Source organism: Elaeis guineensis, chromosome 10 (genome assembly GCF_000442705.2).
Source record: "Elaeis guineensis isolate ETL-2024a chromosome 10, EG11, whole genome shotgun sequence".
Classification (NCBI taxonomy): domain Eukaryota; kingdom Viridiplantae; phylum Streptophyta; class Magnoliopsida; order Arecales; family Arecaceae; genus Elaeis; species Elaeis guineensis.
This window is the reverse complement of record NC_026002.2, coordinates 1,563,725-1,582,090: the sequence shown is the minus strand read 5'-3', so window position 1 is coordinate 1,582,090 and position 18,366 is coordinate 1,563,725. Positions and strand designations below refer to the sequence as shown.

General features: G+C 37.1%; 1 protein-coding gene across 5 annotated transcripts in view; it reads left to right on the top strand.

The window, feature by feature from the left end:
* The window catches only part of LOC105053245 (uncharacterized), a 52,126-nt gene extending 34,299 nt beyond the window's left edge, over window positions 1-17,827 (top strand). For 3 of the 5 annotated variants that reach the window (XM_073244317.1, XM_073244316.1, XM_073244314.1), the window contains 9 exons: window positions 72-146; window positions 229-405; window positions 494-579; window positions 6,262-6,316; window positions 7,890-8,015; window positions 8,151-8,264; window positions 16,847-16,963; window positions 17,102-17,252; window positions 17,348-17,827. In XM_073244317.1, coding sequence (XP_073100418.1) covers window positions 72-146; window positions 229-405; window positions 494-579; window positions 6,262-6,316; window positions 7,890-8,015; window positions 8,151-8,264; window positions 16,847-16,963; window positions 17,102-17,167 — 816 coding nt within the window. In that variant the 3' untranslated portion in view covers window positions 17,168-17,252; window positions 17,348-17,827. Of the gene's footprint in view, window positions 1-71; window positions 147-228; window positions 406-493; window positions 580-6,261; window positions 6,317-7,889; window positions 8,016-8,150; window positions 8,265-16,584; window positions 16,738-16,846; window positions 16,964-17,101; window positions 17,253-17,347 lie in introns of those variants that run through there. The other 2 variants (XM_073244315.1, XM_073244318.1) reach the window with 2 other exon arrangements.
* Window positions 17,828-18,366: the final 539 nt, after the last annotated feature.

The window sequence follows — 18,366 nt, the reverse complement described above, 5'->3', positions numbered from 1 at the left end:
AGTTTTTTATTCTTTATTTTATCTTTAGAAAACAGTGGAAATGAGGTTGATTATTTAGTTTCTCTTTGCAGCTCAAAATTCGAAATGATTTTGATCCTGTACTTTCTCCTGAAAGTTCACTTTTTGTACTGAAAAGCAATAAGCAGGTGAGTTATCAAAATATTGCTTTTGTATTCATAAATTTTGCACTATGTGCTTATTATTCTTGACTTGTGTGGCATATTTTAGGTGACATACCAAGATATATTGAAGGTACTTGACCCTGGCAAAGTTTGCAGCTCTGTGCAGAATTTCATTGATATATATTTAAGGCTTCCTGGGGCGCCTTCAAATGGGCAGTTAGCAGAAAGTGAGTGCATACGTGTCAGAATATGTGAAGGAAGATTTGCATTATTAATACGGGAGGTCAGTAGACAAAATTATATCTTGCTATTACTGTGCTTGATACTTGCATGCAAGATCCTAACCTATATTTCTTCTCTTTATGCTTCAGCCAATAAGGGAAGGAAACTTTATTATACAACCAAAAGTGGATTTTGATATCAGTGTTACTACTGTTGCAGGTCTTCTTAAACTTGGGTAAATTTCATAAGTTCTTCTGAGTTAGCTATTCTGTCAGTCTTTTCACCTATCTCTCTCTCTATCTACACTTTTTTCTCATTTCTTCATTCCTTTTCTCTATTATGATACTCTATATAACATGATATCACAATTTGATGCTTTATTCTTTTGCTTCCTATTTGTCAGCTTCATTTCTCCAATTTATTTCATTTAACCAAATCTTCTGTCTCTCAAACAGTGTTACATTCCTGGATACTATTGCAATATCTGATAGACAGTAGAAACCAAAGAAGGAAAGGAAGAAAAAAAGGGGAAAAAATGGAAGTGTGGAGTAGAGAAAGAAATGAGGACAGAAGGATGTGCAGAAGAGGAAAGGGGTGTTACAGAGTCTTAGTTTCTAACCATGCGATACAATTTTATCATATTAGGAGTCTGGCCAGCTAGTTAAGAAAAAAGCATGTCTGATATTCAGCTTCATCACTAGATCTTGCAAGCACTGTTTCTTGGTTTTCAAGATAGCAAGATTACTTACTCCTTTGTCAAACAAAATCCTATACATAGTTTCTTTATGAGGATCTTAAGTATTTCCCATAAAATGATTGATAGCACACGACATTGGTTTTGTCTAGACTGGTGACTCTCAGTTAGATGAGTTATCACAAGATTGTCCAATCATTGTCTAAACTGTGAGTGGCTCTTTTTGATCAACAAACAACGTCATGTTGATCTTTATCGAAATATCTGCAGGCCTGCAATTTAGAAGTCGTGGATTCTTGAGGATATCTATGATGAGCTCCTTGGAGAAAAAACTGCTCCCTTTTGAGAATGTGCTGATTCAAACTTCGATCTGTGTCATTCTCATATAGAAAACTAGATGGCAAATTGGTTGTCGTGTGAAAGAGGAATAGGTGCAGAAATGAAGATCCTAATCCCACTCAATATAATGCAAAGCAATAGCAACTCAAATTTAGCTAGAGCAAGAGCTCTGTACTATGCTTCTTTCTTGACCTTGATATCATAGACTATTTCTTATTTTTCCAAGTAACCAAATCCTGCCCACCTTCACCTAGACAAAAGTACAATGTCTAGAGTCTGACCTATCATAGGGAGAACCAGCCCTGTCAGCATCTTAGTATCTCGAAACTTTTATGTCCACTCTTACACAACACGATATCGCTTAACCAAGTGCGTTTTGAGATATATCAAAATATGATACATTACTTCAAGATGAGGACTATGAATAACTTGGCTAATCACACCTTCTGCATGATTAATATCTAGTAATTATCAAGAATATCAATAATTCTAGTAGCATATGGTACATATCTACACAACTAAGGGGTTCCATGGACAACATACATTTGTCAGTTGCACCTGTAGGAGTCCGTAAATGTTTACAGGCAAGAAGTCCAACCTCTTCAAAGAGATTTATTGCAAACTTTCTCTGTAAAAGTGCCACCTCATTCCTGGAATGGGCGACTTAAATTTCTCAAAAAATACAGTGAATCTATCCTAAATCTTTGATCTTTAAACTCTTCTGCTGCAACAACTTCAAATATTCTCTTTGTTTGTGGTAGGTTATTCCCTGTAAAGAGCAATGTCCTTAAAATATAAGGGCAGTTACACCTCGAGATGTCTTCTTGAGAGGGAGCAGTCAGCTCTTCTTCTAAAACCAAAACCAAATAGAGCATGATTGAACTTATTACACTAGACATGTGGAAATCATTTTAAACCATAAATTGATTTATTTGCTCCAGATACAAATACTGAACCTTTACATGGAGAAAAACAAATTTTGGATCCATATAAACCCCTTCGCATGGGTCTCCCTGTCAGAAAGCACTCTTCATATCAAGCTGAAGCGTGGAACATGTAATATTCATAGCTATTCAGGTCACCAATCAAACAGAGTGGAGCTTTAATACTTGAGACAAATTTTTTTTGAAGCAATTTACTCCATAGGTCTGGATATGGCCCTTGGTTCATTTTTTGCAACTCTTAACAGAATCATCATGTAGGTTGCCCCTTGGGGAAAGGCACTAAATCCCATGCTAGGATTCAAGTCCCAATAGGTTGTCTCATGAGACACCGGGACAAAGTACCATCCCATGTGTTAGGACAAGAACATCCATCACTCCAGCATCCCAATTGGAATGTCTTGGGACATCCCTTGTCCCAAGTGTCGAAACAGGGCAGGATGGCAGTGCATCTCGTTCCATGAAAAAGTCGGGACAGTCCTATCCTACGGGATTTAAAACTCTGGTCCCATATTTTTCTTTATTCTTGTATTGCTTATATTTCATCCACCTTATCCTTTTTCTAGTTAGGATGTAAGACTGCTTTTTGAGGAGTCCTCATTGTAGATTTAGAAGAGAGTGCAAGAGAAAAGGACCTGTACATAGGTGAAACTAAGTCAAATGAAACAAACCTACTAATGCAATGAGATACAAGTTCTCGTGTTTTGGAAGTACAATGGATAAATCATCATTAATAATAGGAGTACATGTAGAATCGATACCTATACCTAGATCTCCAACTAAGCTGGTTGATTCATTGAGAGCCATGTCTTGCCATATTCTTCTTTCCCATAGTGTAGACAATCATTTGAGGAGATTGCTTGACTCATTATATGTAAGATGGCTTATCAGCAAGTAAATGAAGGAGGGGAATAGAGAATATAGTTTCAATACTACCTTCATGAAAATTATCAGGAGAATGACCCATATCAGAACAATAGATAATGTCTTCATAAAAGGTAGAGCTGGAGAGTCCATACCTCTTGCAAGAGATAGGATCATAATGCATCCCTTCTATGGGCAAGAATGTCCTTAGATAAAAGATCTAAGATGTAACTTTCCTTGAGTGATTAAGATTATGTAAAAACCAAACATAACCAAACACACTAAGATTGGATGGCTAGATGGGTGGGGACATAACACTTGAATGAATTTTTAATACCTAAAGAGGTGAATAAACCCTATTAGTTGAACAACATATAATTAATGCTATACCACTCGAGGAAAATTTAGGTACACTTTTTTCGAACAAAAGTGCATGAGATGTCTCCAAAATATATCTTTCTTATGGAGTTCATTTTATTTAAGATGTGAAAGCGCAAGTTGTCTATTGATGGACTCCATAGTCCTAAAGATGATGTAAAACCACATCGGATATGTATTCTCCTTTTTCAGTGGAATTTAAATATTACATTGTGTTAACAAACCTCTTGATCCCAAAAGCTTAAGTTGTTAGGAAATAAGCCCCTTTACATGCTCCCTAGACCATTATCATGGAGGGATAAACAATTCGAGATGAGATATAACATAAAAGAGTCACTTGGGGGGGGGGGGAGTTTGGTTCCACAATCTCTGACAACCTCAACTTTGATACCATGTAAACTAATCACATGATTCCATAACCTTGAGCTACAAGGGAATGGGCCAACAATGTATATTTATTGTAACATATCATACAATATGGAAATTGACAAAGCCAAGGTTTTACGTCCTGACGAGATGGGGGGCATCCTGGCTGTCCCATCTTGTTTTTATGAGAAAACGGGATTGGGACGGGGTCAAGACTTTGAAACCCATCAATGCAGGGAAAGAAGAAGAAAGAGAAAAGACAGAATGGAAGATGAAAAAAGAGAAAAAGCAAAAGAAAAGAAGAAAAATGAAAGCAAGAAAAGAATGAAAGAAGGAAAAAAGAAAAGAGAAAGAAGATGAAAAATTAAGAAAATAAAGGAAGTGATAACAAAAAGAAAGAAAAAAGAAAAGAAAGAAAAGAAGGAAAGAAAAAAAGAAAGAAAGGAAAGAAGGGAAGAGAGATGGAGGATATCTATTAGGATATATGATTGGGACGACTATCCGGACAGGATGGAAAAGTGGGGCATCCCATTCTATAAAGATATCGGGACACCTTTGTCCCACGGGATTTAAAACCTTGGACAATATAATAGGATATTATATGTGTAGACATCAATGGGCTTTATTGACAATATCAGGCTTTATCACAAATATGGACTTGTTAATTACTTAGGTGTATTTAATTAAAAAAATATCTTGATTGTTTGAAAGACTTGTCTAAGTCTAGATGACTACAAGTGGTTTTTTGTTCCAAAAATCTATTCGATGTTTATTTAGCCCCAGTGGGCTCTATATTCACAAATCCATTTCACCTTCAAAGGTCTAGCGATCCTGGATCGAAGTGCCGATTAGCATGGCATGGCATGGCATTAGCAGCATAATATGCATCTTATTATCATGTGTAGCACTAACAAGGTACCAATTGTGTGCTAATATGTTGTCATGCTAGTGCTTTTTGCTAAGCATGCTTGTATTGCCATGGGGTGACACATTACGTGCATGGTTTCTTGATTTTTTTTTTTTTTTGACCAAACTTCGAAACCATGAGTTGAACTTTTGAAATTGAAACTCCACAAACCCGACCAAAATTGAGATCAAACTGACCATTTGGACCTTTATGTTTCTGCGCATGCATGCATGTGAAGTAACTCAGACATTAGCATATGAGACTGCAAAGGCCATTTAATATTTCAGAAATCTATATCTATGATTATTGTACGAATGTATGAAATTTGAATGGTATTTTCTTCTGCAGATCTTTTACTTGGTTTTATTTTACTTTTAATATATAATGCTTATTTATCAGTTTTAGTATGTAGGTGGTGCTTAGCTTTACCTTTAGGGTCCATTCTTTTGAGGATAGAAAACTTGTCCAGGAATCTATTTTTTTCTGGGTAAGCATTTCCTAGGCAACATTTAGACATGAAAATAATTTACCCATGTTCTTTTATATATTGGAAAATGACTCGAGAATCTGTTACTCATGTTTTTTTGTATTACTAGTTTCTTGGATAAGTTGCTAAGATCTATCAATATTTTTCATATTATCCTTTATTATATAAATATTATTATATATGATAATATAGTATAATATATTATATTTTGTATGTTATAATATAAAATATTATATAATATATATTCATAAATATGGATAATATATGTTATACATATAATATAATAAATAAAATAAAATAAAATATATATTATAATATAGTATATAATATTAAAATATTAAAATATTAAAATATTATTGTTCGATAATAATTTAATATAATATTATATATAAGATAGTATTATATGTTATTATATTATTATTGTGGGTTAGGGGTATATTAGGAATGAAATATAAAGGTTATTTTTTCGGTTGATGGGAAAATGACTTACCATGACTTACCCACCTCTTAGGTGGGTAAGAGTTTCCTTCCATTTCATGGGTAAATGCTATTTATGAAAAAATAATTTACTGATCTAGAGAAGCATGAGAACATAGGTAAGTTGGTCAATGGAAAAGTTGACCAACTTCCCCATGATATTTGCCCACAAATGAATGGTCCCTTAGCTTTATTATTAGAATTTTGATTAGATAATGTCTGTTTTACTATTGGGAAATAATAATCCTAGGAGATGGAAGTACAGCCCTACAAAAGTCAACTAACTCCTCAAGAAGCAAATTTCATCTATGTATCGACTATCGATCATTTACCTTTTTAGTTGGGCTTGCAGCATTTTTCATTGTTTTTTCTTTCTTGAGGCTATCTTTGGGTCTCACCTATGTTAAGTTCTTCACTTGCTCGTACTCATGTTCTGCTGTCTTTCTTTCATTTTGTTGTTCCAGTTATCAGGCTGTTGCATATATTGAAGCTTCTGCATTAATTTATCAAGATAAAAAGGTAGCATTTTTCCTTATTATGTCTTCATCATATCCCATTTATGCATTTGTATACCCATTTAATATGATGTGCTATTCAATTATTTTAAATGCATCAGTCTTTGATTTGTTAAAATTGAGATCCATCTGGCACATATTTAATTCAGGGTAGGTCCACCACTATCTGAAGATTCTGTTCGACATTATCTTTGATTACCTTCAACAAAATATTTTTTGGGCTTAATAAACTAATCTATAGATTTCATTCACTGTCATCTTGGATTTTATGCTGAAAATTCATACAAACAAATATCTGGTGTTTTGTTATTTTTGGAACCAACCCTGTAGGTTTTCAGAATATCGTTAATTCATCCTGCAAAGGGATCTTTTAATTATTGCCCTTATTTTGCAAATTACTATGGTATAAAACCTTTTTTTTTTAACCTTGGTATATACTGCGAGGATGATCGACAAAATGCCTCTGATAAACTGTTTTGTAGAAGGTTCATCATAAATCATTTTCTTTTTATCTCGGTCATACTAAACTAAATATACAGAGAAAGATCTCCTATTGTTACTAATTATTTAAATAGAGAAACTTAATAATACTCAACTCTGATCTACAGAGAGTTACTTTATGGAATATTAGGCATTTAAGAGTTGATCTGGCCTTAAAGCATGCCTCTCAGGGTACCAGGACAATGTTTCGTGAAGTCATAAGATAAACTACATTGTGGCTTGGTCATCTTTATCATACTCAACCAAAGATAATTGTTCTAGAATACTCAATTTGAGAGTTAAACATTCAATATTTATTGTAATCGATGAGATATGCTCTGCTCACTCAGTCACTTCTACCCCCTTCTCAAAGTGTACTAATGTGATTTTTGTTAGGATTTGATGTCCTATGCTGCCCATAAATCTTTCAGAGTAACGAGGAAAACAATGCGTTGCTCCTTCAACTTCAAAAAAAGAAAAAGACAAATGAAAGCAAGAGGGAAAGAAAAGTAACAATAAATGAAATATGAATTATTCAAGCAATACATAAGCCTACTACCATAGATGAACATATAATATAAATATATTAAAATGCTAAAAGTAGAGGACAATTGATATGAATTTTTGTCAATTTTATTTTACTAGAGTTTGCCTCCTTCAATGCATGTGGGGTGGAGACAGTCTCCACTCTTGAGCATAGCTGCATGCAGGCAGTTATGGATTTGGTTTTAATAGTAGAAATAGATATTGCATTGACAATTTATCAGTGGTAGACTTAATTTTCTTATAAAACCTTTTCTATTTCGTCATTTATTTTTATAGGTCACATGTGCCATATGCACATCCACTATAACTAAACAATGCATATTTTTCAAATCCTAATATTTTTGCATTTGGTAACATCTCTTATGGCACGGTATTCGAAATCTTGCATCCTTACCAACTCTAGATGAAAATATTTTCCTATCAAACTTAGCATTTTATGTCATACTTGTTACTGGCTCTTATGTGAATGCGAACCTTCATCACTGTTTGAACATGTGTATAGTCTGCAATAATGCTTGTCCTTAATCATCTTTGTTTCAACATTTATTTAGATACTTATTGAGGTTGATCATCTACAAGCTGCTCCCAACCCTTTCCTTCAAATAAAAGGAACAAATAAGGATGTAGTTGCAGCTGCTGCTTCAACTCTTAGTTTGGATGGTTCATACACGACCAAGGTTTGCTTCTGAAAACTGGCTGGTGAATGCATGCTTGATTATATCCACATCAAATTATCTTTTTGTAACATCATCCTTCTCTTCGGACATTTGTAGTGAGCAAGAATGATAACTTCTTTCTTTAATATTTTGTAGAGTTATCTTCAAATTATTCTTGAAAGTTTGCCAGCTTTTGAGAAAAATTCCTCTGGAATTCATAATCAACAAGCCGCTAGACTCCAGGAACTTGTGGAGTTCATTCAATCTCAGGTTAGTACCATTTATCTACTATATATTATTCATATCATTGTGACTGTTCACAGTTCATCAGAGACTATCTAATTGGTCTAGTATGGTTCTGCTATAGTCACATATTATCCCCATGCTTATCCACCAAGTAGTTATATTTTTGTGATAATTATCATCAAGGATGTTATGCATGACTTGAAGTTCTTTGTCTTCTTTTTTTCATGTTTTCTTCATGATGCTTCTCCATATAAAATTTACATATAAGATGGTGTTTACAGTTTTTTTTCTTTTTCATGAATTTTGGAGGTATGTTTTGTGATTAGTTATCATTTGTTTTTTTTTTGATAATGAGCATGGTATAAGTTTTCTGATGTCATATTTCTGTGCACCATAAGATTAAGGGCCTATATGGGAGAAACAAATAGGATAGGCTAGAAAGAGTTCACTGGGTGGAAGGGAGGTGATATAGTGGGAAAGCGTGAAGGGATGATCTTGATTGTTGAGATTATGCTTCAAAGATTAATATACAAAACAAGCAAACTGGATTCCTTCATTTGGTGAAGAAAGTTCTCTCTAAGAACCTTTTTTTTAATGTCAAAAGGTTGCTCCATGCGATGTATAAGGCGCATATATAGGACATGACCTAACCCAGATTTGGGCATGAAACTTGATATAGAATCATACTCGAAATAGCTCTTAATAATAGGAAAACATGCTAGAATTATTTTATATAAATATGAAAACCTAATTACAATTTATTATTGTCTCTAATAAAAAAAAATTAGGAAAATCTGGCGAAAACCTCAGAGTCCACTGGTCCTTGTGAAACTTGGCATTGTCCAACTGGTCATAGTTGTTACCTGCGAATATTTGCTTTTTGAAATCTTCGCTTGTGAATCCTCTAGCTCTTGCAAAGCTTGGAATGGTCCAGCTGGTCATGGTGCCTGCTGCCTGCATCCTATGTTGCATCGAGTGGGAATGGGAGTAGGAGTCATGGGCCCTGATTCCCCACGATTCAGAAAAAAGACCATGAGCCTATCCCACTGGATTCTCTTAAATAAAACAGAATTAGGTAGCAAAAAAATTCAATGATGCAATTGCAAAGAAATTGAATATTGTTAAATATACCCAAGCAGACAAAATTTGTAAGAAATGGATATCTCACTTATAACACCAAAATCTTACCTTATGTAAATCATATATTTGTATTGCCATATTATGTCATGGCCTAACTGCAATTATACGGTTATCTTTGTCTTCAATGCTTATATTTCACTTCTTTACCTTTAATGCTTATATTTCACTATGTATCGAACTAGTATAAGCCAATGTTACTCCGCATTGCATAGCATATTTATTTGGCGAATTGTTACAGTTAGCAGTATATGTGTAATATATGAATTTGCTGAATGTGCAAGTAAACACAATTTGAAAATGCAGTGCTTTCATCCAATTTGTTTCTTAAATGTATTGCTATCTTTGTACTTATTGCTGTTAAAATAATATGAATTAGAACTTAGAACGCTTGCTTGATGCCTCTCTAGGCAAGATGACACGATCTGTGCAACTCATTCAAGGGTCCTAGCCCTAGGTTGTCAGCGCAACACTCCATGGACGTGCATCCTTGTAGTTCAGGACTGATGCAAGACAACCCTAGGGAACCTTAATATGCAGTGCCACACACAGACAATGAAGACCTAAAACTTTACCATGAGATAGGACCAAAGCTAGTGCAATATGATAAGCAAACTGATATATTTAGAAAACTAATATGCTTAGAAAATTTGTGGCTATTTACCTATCATGGACAGCCCTAGGTATGTCCATGTCCCTTGGTGCTCCTAAGCTCCCAACACCTCCATCAATTGACATCACCTTCTCGATTTTGTAGAGAACCATATCATAGATTTCTAACAATTAGCCATCTGCCTTGATGCTAGTAGTCTTCGAATATCTACCTGCAATGGTGGTAGTTTTGGAGCATGGCCCTTGCAAACGGCATGCAATCATCATCGGTGTAAAAGAGATGTGAAAGATGTCTACCCCTCTTCACAAATTGCAATGGCTTAATCCTATGCACCTAGGTTGTAAGCTATAATGCACAACAAGCCAGTGCATAAAATAAAAGGCACATCCCTGGCAGAGCTAACTGTGTTCTTAAACCATTCTATAGTTGTGCCATTTATGAGGATTGTGAAGCATGGTCACTTATTGATCTGATCAGGGAGAAGAAAAATTTTTCTTAACTTGCTCAGCTTGAATGTCTCAAAAGATACCTAGTTTATTTTTTTACAAAAGAAGAGTATCTAAATCAGGTGTTGTATGACCAAGTTATAGCCCTTGGAAGTTTGACATGCAATTCGACTTTTCGATGTGGTAGATCTTGCTCCTAGATCCTGTCTAGCCCTACTCATAGTAGTCTAAATGGCCTACATCGAGTCTAGAGATCCTTTTAGATCAGGGCTCTTCTTGTTTAGGGGATTTAGCTCCTGCTAAATCAAAGCTGATGGTGGGAAACACCTGCTTCCCTATCTCGCAATTGAACCACATGGCTTTGCTCGAAGATGGTTTCTGGTCTCGCTTTTCTTTACTCTTGGGTCTCAATGATCTATATGGTCTACTCCAGTATTTAGACTTCATGGTACGGATGCTCCTTGTCGTCTTTATCAACTACCTCTACAGCGATCCCTCGATCTTGATTGATTAATTTGTGGAACCAAGAGACAAGAGATTGGCCACTTATGAGTAGTGTTGCTTCTTGTACCATCATCATGAATTTGCTTTGAGCATTAACAAGTCACCTTGCTTGTGTAGTAGTTGCAAGGTCAAAGTTACCTTGTGTTTTGGAGGCATCAATTATGAACTCCTTCCTGTCTTTATGAGATAATACTTTCTCTTCCGTTTGTAGAAGATTGCATCTCGATCCCAAAGGTACAAGCTCCTAAGGATGACCTAGCAAATATCCAAAGAAACTACTTCATATGTTACCTTGTCAATTTACCTCGCAATTATGGTGAACTTGAAGGTATACTGCTTGGTAATCTTTAGCTTAATATTTTTTTGAATCCAACTAAGAGGGCAAGGACATGGATGAGGTCTGGTCTGTAACCCTAGTCTCTAAACCATATTCTTAGAGATGATGTTCTAGCTTCTAAGATCTAAAATAGCCTCAATGATGCTCTACTTGGATCTTCAACAGAAGATTTCTCTTGCGTTTTTAGGTCCACCTCAATTGTTGTCTTGGGTTCTCTTTCCATCAAGCTCAGTTTGGAGTTTACTTGCTCAAGTTCGGACAGCTCCTCAACCTTTATAGCATTGAGAACTATCTTTTCTTCGAATCATCATCCTTCAGCTTCTTCCACTTCGGCTTCAACTTGGGTAAAGCTTCCAACACTTGTCCTTAGTATGTCTGTGGAGGTTGCAGTAATCATAGTAATTTTTCTCAATCATATTGGCTTGCTTCTTGCTTTGCTCCACCTTCTGGCTTGATTTTCTATTGTCTTTCTTGAATTTGACACCTTTCTTACCTATTTAGGCCAATTCTTTTCCTCAATCCCTATGGCCTTTATGCTAGCTTCACTAATGTCTTCGATATTGAGAGTATCCATAAATAGTAAAGTAGGTCTCTAATTGGTCAAGCCAGTTATCTAGTTCTGTTGCATCAACAATTTCATCGCATACGAGGATCTTGATTCGAGCTTCAACTTTAAATAGTTGAGAGACTTTACGTACCACTAGGTTGCTCATTCTTCTTGTTGAATGATATTCATGTCCAAACGTAGATGACAACTTTACAATAGGAGTTGTTGGTGCTTGTGCTTAAGGTATCGTTAATCGAAAGATGATCTCGGTAAGTTGGACAATTTTCTACTCCAGTGCATGACTTCCCTTCCTCTCATCATCCATCAAGGAAGAATTAGTAGCCATGCTCATCTTTGTCCTTCAATGTACTTGAAGCATGAATAGCCCTTTTTTTGATTGCTTGTATTGCTTGCGTATGTGGATTATGAACTAAGGCCCCCATAGATGTAGAGGACTGATTCTCTGATACCAATTTGATATGATCGGGGATAAGAAGATTTTTTTCAACCTAGTCAACTCGAATCTTGCAAAAGATACCTGATTTAAAAAAAAAAAAAGAACATCTAAATCGGGCATGTATGATCAAGTTATAGCTTCTGAAAGTTTGGCATGCGATTCAGCTTCCTAATATTGTAGATCTTGCTTCTGGATTCTGTCTAGCCCTATTTGTAGTGACCAAAATGGTTCACATCGAGTCTGAAGATCCTCTTGGATTACTCATGCATGCCTAACCCAGGTCAGGAATCTTGGTACAAGACCCTATAAGACTGTAACAGTGGCTAATTGGTATATCCAATGTCGAGTGTTGGTACAGTATAGGCTTGGCATCGATACTCAATACAGGGGCATACCAAGTCTCTATACTCTACTAGTACGGTACGATATGTCCCATATCGAGATGTACGGTCAGAGATTGCAAACCTTGCCCATACCCATGAAGGCAACTTTTCCACCATCCTCACTGGAGCAGGACCATCTCAACATAGTCCCCCCTTATGCAATCATATGCTCATTCCACAAGCTTGATCGCCATGAGGCCCGAACAAGCAAGTGTTGTTTGGACTTGATAAAGTGTCTCCTGTGTTACCAGCAAGTGGTTCAAAATGGAATGACCAGCCACAAACACCCCTTGCTCTACACTGATGGGATAAGTAGAGGCTTCATATGGTGTACTAGAATTTTTGCTATCAATTTATACATAGCATTGCGCACGTTGATTGGTTAAAAGTGTTTTGGCATCATTCAGTCACCTTATTTTGGTGCAAGGCCAATATAAGTGCTTTCCAAGCCTATGGTGTTTGCATCATTACAAGGAAGCATTGAACCACAATATAAATCTTCTTAGTAGAAACCACTACCCTATGAACACTGCAAAAAACTTGGCTGGCCCCAGGGCCCTTATTAAGGTGTGATGATGATAATACTTCCTTGATCTTCTCATCTGTAACAGGTTTAGTGATGTCTTGGTTATCAACCTCGGTGGTGCGACTTTAAGAGGGTGGACAATAGGTGTTGATGCTGAGGGCTTATCAATCTCTAAAATATGATACTATGCCTTCTCAAATCCTAGCCTCATCCTCTGTGCATTCTCCTGACGGAAATGGATAGAAGTAATTCTATCCCGCCTCCTCATAACAATTGCTTGATGAAAATATTGTGTTTTGGTTGCTCTCCAGTAGCCAAGTTATGTAGGACTTCTACCACCATAGCTATTCTTGGTATTGAAACAACTAACTGTATTGTGCCAAGAGAGCTATCAACTAAACTCCTGATCCGATGACTCTCTCGGCTTGGCTTCTCGCTGATGCATCTTCAAAATTTGGACTCAAGCTCCTATGAATGAACTTGTAGGTTGCCAATCACTTGCAAGGTCAACCTTTAAGCACTCTTTTTGTTCGCTTTAGTCTCTTTGTGGCTCAATGCTTAAAAGAACCCTGGGCAAGGTGCCACTCAAGCCCCTCGGGTCATAATTAACTTTAGCCAAAATTCTTCCAACCAGAAAGGGTGAGAGTGCATGCTAACCAGCGATTCCACCTCTATCAACATGGGATGCTGATCTAACACTGCACTAGGAAGATGTCGATACTCAACGTTCGGGAACATCTGAAACCAATGACCTATAGCAAAGCTTTGGATGAGTTCCCATACACATGCGTGACTCGTTCTATTGTTACGCCATGTAAATACTGGTGCTCTATGAACCAGATATGCAAGCACGGTGTTGGTGACAAAAGCCATGAAGTCCTAGACTAAATTCCTTCCTCATTTATCTTGAGGATGAAGGATAATTAAAATCATCCAAAACATGCACTCGGTGGTTGATGCCAATTACCATAGAGACCTTGCTCCACATGGTGCGTCATTCCTGGTAATTTGAAGCATAGACCACAGCCAAGCTCCATGGGCAGCCCTTAGGTAGCATAACCATGCCATATAAAATCTGCCTTTGCCTTGAATGAAACCCTACCGTCTAAGGTTGCTCTAGCAAATTGTAGTACCCCTAGACCAACCTTCCACTAGATAGTGTGTAATGATCATGCCTGGCCAAAGTATCAATATAATCATCGAATGCCTGCCTTCGATAATTAAGATTCCAAAAAACAACAGATTGCTAGCTAGTAAAGTTTTATTAATCTACTCACTAAGCAAAATAAGGACTTTGATGCGCCCTAGCAGTTCCTCGACATTGTTCTCATGTTTGCGTAGGTGAGCTACAGAGCACCTCTGTGGCCATAGATGTACTCTTCAACTTCTATATCCTTGTCATCATGGAGATGGGTTATTCATTGTCGAGGTCATCGCCTCCCCTCTTGGTGAAGCTGCTATCAAATTGTAAATTTGTTGTGGTACCTTTGAAAGCAAAGAACTCCCTAGGAAGGTCCAGTGGCCGGCCTCCATGACCTGCTCCAACAGGATTACAGATCTTCTCTTTGAAGGTGTGTTTACATCACTTGCTGCACAAATGTAAGAGAGGGGGAAAAGCAGCCTTTGGACCTTTATACTTTGAACAAGGTTGTTGACAATGGAAGCCATGAATGTGTCCACACTTTCCTTCCAATGCATGTGAGCCCTCAAGTTTTTCCCAAAACAAAAATTCCAGATGTCAATCCTTCATCATTACCCACTTGAAGGCTTGCCATGATAGCATTTTCTTTCTCATGCTAAGACTTGCTCTTGTCAGTTGTCCCACTCATCCTTGAGCAGTTGAACCCATCACCCATCATGTTCTTAGGCTCAGGCCGTCACTGTTTGCAACCACTATTGCCCATCCCATCGGTTAGCCCAGTTTGGCATTGGAAAGCCCATAAAATATGTCTTGTCAGCGTGATCTTTGAAGGCTCTGGATTTTCTAGGTGTGTAAACTACAACCTAGACCCAAAACCGTTGTCCTGCAGCTCAACTGTTATTTCTAGTGAGAATGGCTTGGATATGTCTATATGGATGCATGCTCTTGTGATTCTATCCACAGGTCGATGGCCAATGACATCCTTTTAGCAATTGCAATATTTAGAATCGCCTCCCTATCCCAGTATTCCTACGGGAGGTGCTGGATACACACCCATACCACAGTCGTCCAGTTAGCATCTGTTGTTGGCACAAATCGGGCTTCCATGGCTCTACTGTGAAAACTTGTCCTACAACTTTTGTCGGTCTTGCCATCCACACATGCAACATATCAATCTCAGTCTTGGATTTGAACCTATATACAAAGGGAACTCTAGCACATGAGGTTTCTTCCACTATAGATTTTGGGGAGGGTTAGATGTATACGGCCTTACTCTCACATGTAGAGAGATTGTTTTCATATTTTAAGCTCGTGACACTTAGGTCACAATGAAGCAATCTTACTATAATGCCAAGGTTCACTCCTATATATCTATATCTATATTTATATCTTCAGCTATATCATCAGGACCTTCCAAGTTATCGAATTCATTTGAAACCCTCCAAAGAAGATACCATCGAGATATCGAACTCATCTGGAACCCTCCAATAAAGTCAGAGTTCCCGAGCAACAAAGCCTAGAGGAAGTCTTAGCCCAACAAAACGACCTGAGGGACATCATTTTCATGGGTGAAGGATTCACTCAAGCTCCATGAGAGCAAAATTGATGTTCTATGTGAACCTTGCATGAAGACACTCAATCTCCGCCAAGGTCATAGCTTGAGTTTCTTAATGAGCAAGGGTTCTTGTTTTTGCTACCGCTATCTATACAAGCCTTGTTAAGCTAGCAGATACTTGCATTTGCCCACCCTCCTATCTCCAATAGAGAAGAGGCCTCACCCTACACCCCAAGTTTACTCCTAGTAGTACATGTATGGTATTTCGTATCGATCCGAACCAGCCGGTACATCCTGTACTGTACCGTATTGATGGAAAATTGATCCGGTTTGACCGGATTTTCGAAAAATGGTCTGAACCGAACCGAACCGATTGGTTTGGTAAGGTATCAGTCCGAACTGGATAACGGGTAGTTTGGTCCGGTTCAGGCCGGTTCGGTTCGATTTTTTTTTTTTTTGTGCCGTTGGATGGGATTTTTTTTTTTTTTATTATCAGTGCGGTATAGTACAGTTCGATACGGTATGGTACGATACAGTATCGGCCGGCAACCTGCACGGGTTCTAGTACCGAGTCCGCGAATCTTGAGTACGTGCATTAAAGATATCTTCACTCGTGTGCACCCCAGCACTTGGTTTACTAGTCGCCAATCTCCTCTCCACGTTTTGATATTTTAACTATGCTGTTCAAATTTATGCAGAAAACATTTTGAAGAAAACCATGCCATGCACCTCAAAGCCTATAAGTTTCATTCTTTTTCCTGCTTCCTACCTCATGCACTGCCATGTTTCCAACACAAACACCACTGCATCGATCATACGACAAGTCTACCTACTGGGAAAAAATTCAAAATCATAAGACAAGTAAATGGTTTTTAACATTGGCTAATTTTTCAAATAGGCCTCATAGTTTCTGGTTTCGTAGTTCATTCTCATTTTCTAATAATAAAGAGCATCATGCAGGCAGGAAATTTGAGTTCAGAATCTTCTCCAAACAAAGGAATTTCATCTACAGAGTGCGTAATTGAAGATCTACAATCTAGGATCAAGAAGCTAGAGAGGTGGAATACGGTCAATTTGGTAATTTCATTTTGTACATTATCTTGATTATTTCCTGAACTTATTATACTAGGGAGTATATTACATGCTACAAACCACTGGTCCATTATTTACTTGCTAAAATTTCTTTAGGCTTATCATGTGTTTGTACTTTCACAGGTTTTCTGGACCTTTCTGTTTTCTGCTTTTGTTGGTTATTCGCTATACCAAAGGAAGCGTCACTGATCAGGATTACTGACCAAACTGCCCACACAGAATTTACATGATCTACAAACACCTTTGCATCTGTGAGGACCTCAGATCCTAAGAGGTGCTAGAGGATCATTGTAGTAATGGACTTTTAAGGTTCTTTTGCTGAACTTAATCTTAAATTTTCATGTGTCTTCAATTATGCTCTTTTTACAGGTGTTGAGGGCGCTTGCTAACTTGAAGGTAACACGTGGAGGATGAATATGACTCCTATAATCTAGATTGGCTTTCTTTCAAATAGCGTTTATGCTTTCTCAACATGATTGTATTTGTGATATTCTTCCGGCACTCACCCTGCTTATCACAATCCTGAGAGAGTTTTCATTGACAGAATTAAGCACCCAGGATACAGAATATTTAACAACCCATTTATCAACTACAGATTTGCAGAGACAACATTCTTAGTGCCAGAAAGTATATTTTGTTGCAGATTTGACATTAAAGGAGTTGTTATTCATAGAAAATGTTACTGTTTACAAATTTTTATTTAGGTTTTGAAATTTCAAACTCATGACTATAGCTATTCTGCAGACCAGGCTCCTGGGGTTTTGTAACATGGAAGGAACAATCTTAGACATTAATTCTTAGAAAATAACCATTTTTTTTTGTGCAATGCTATTGCCAAAGCTTCTTACTGCTTCTAGAGTAGTGAATTATGTTTTTGTCAACATTGATTATTATAGTGTGAAAGGGTAACGAATGGAGGAATGTGGGAGACCTTTGACTGAGCTCACATCCTCAGCCGTCGCCTCTTGTTCTCTCACCTCCACTGTGATGGATGCATCCATGATCAAACCTAATATCAACATCTCCCTTGTATTGAGGGCCTGTGAGGCTGTGTATTATGGTACCATCTCCATTATGCACAAGAGATATCTTGGTTATAAAAAATTCAAAGTAATGCGTATCTTCTTGATTAGGTTTTTTTTGAGTGAGGTTTTGAATTGTTATAAATAATATTAACTACTAGGTCTTTGCTCAGGTGGGCTAAGGATATTGGAAGACGGATTTACTGGGAACTAGTCATGGATTGGTCATGATATTATGATCAGATTTAAACTCTTATTCTTGTGAGAATAATGAGGTTTAAATGGAGAATGTAAGCATCTGTTCTGCACTAGAGATAATTTATAGGGATGAAATTTTTGTATCTTATTATTTTAATTAGAGAAAGT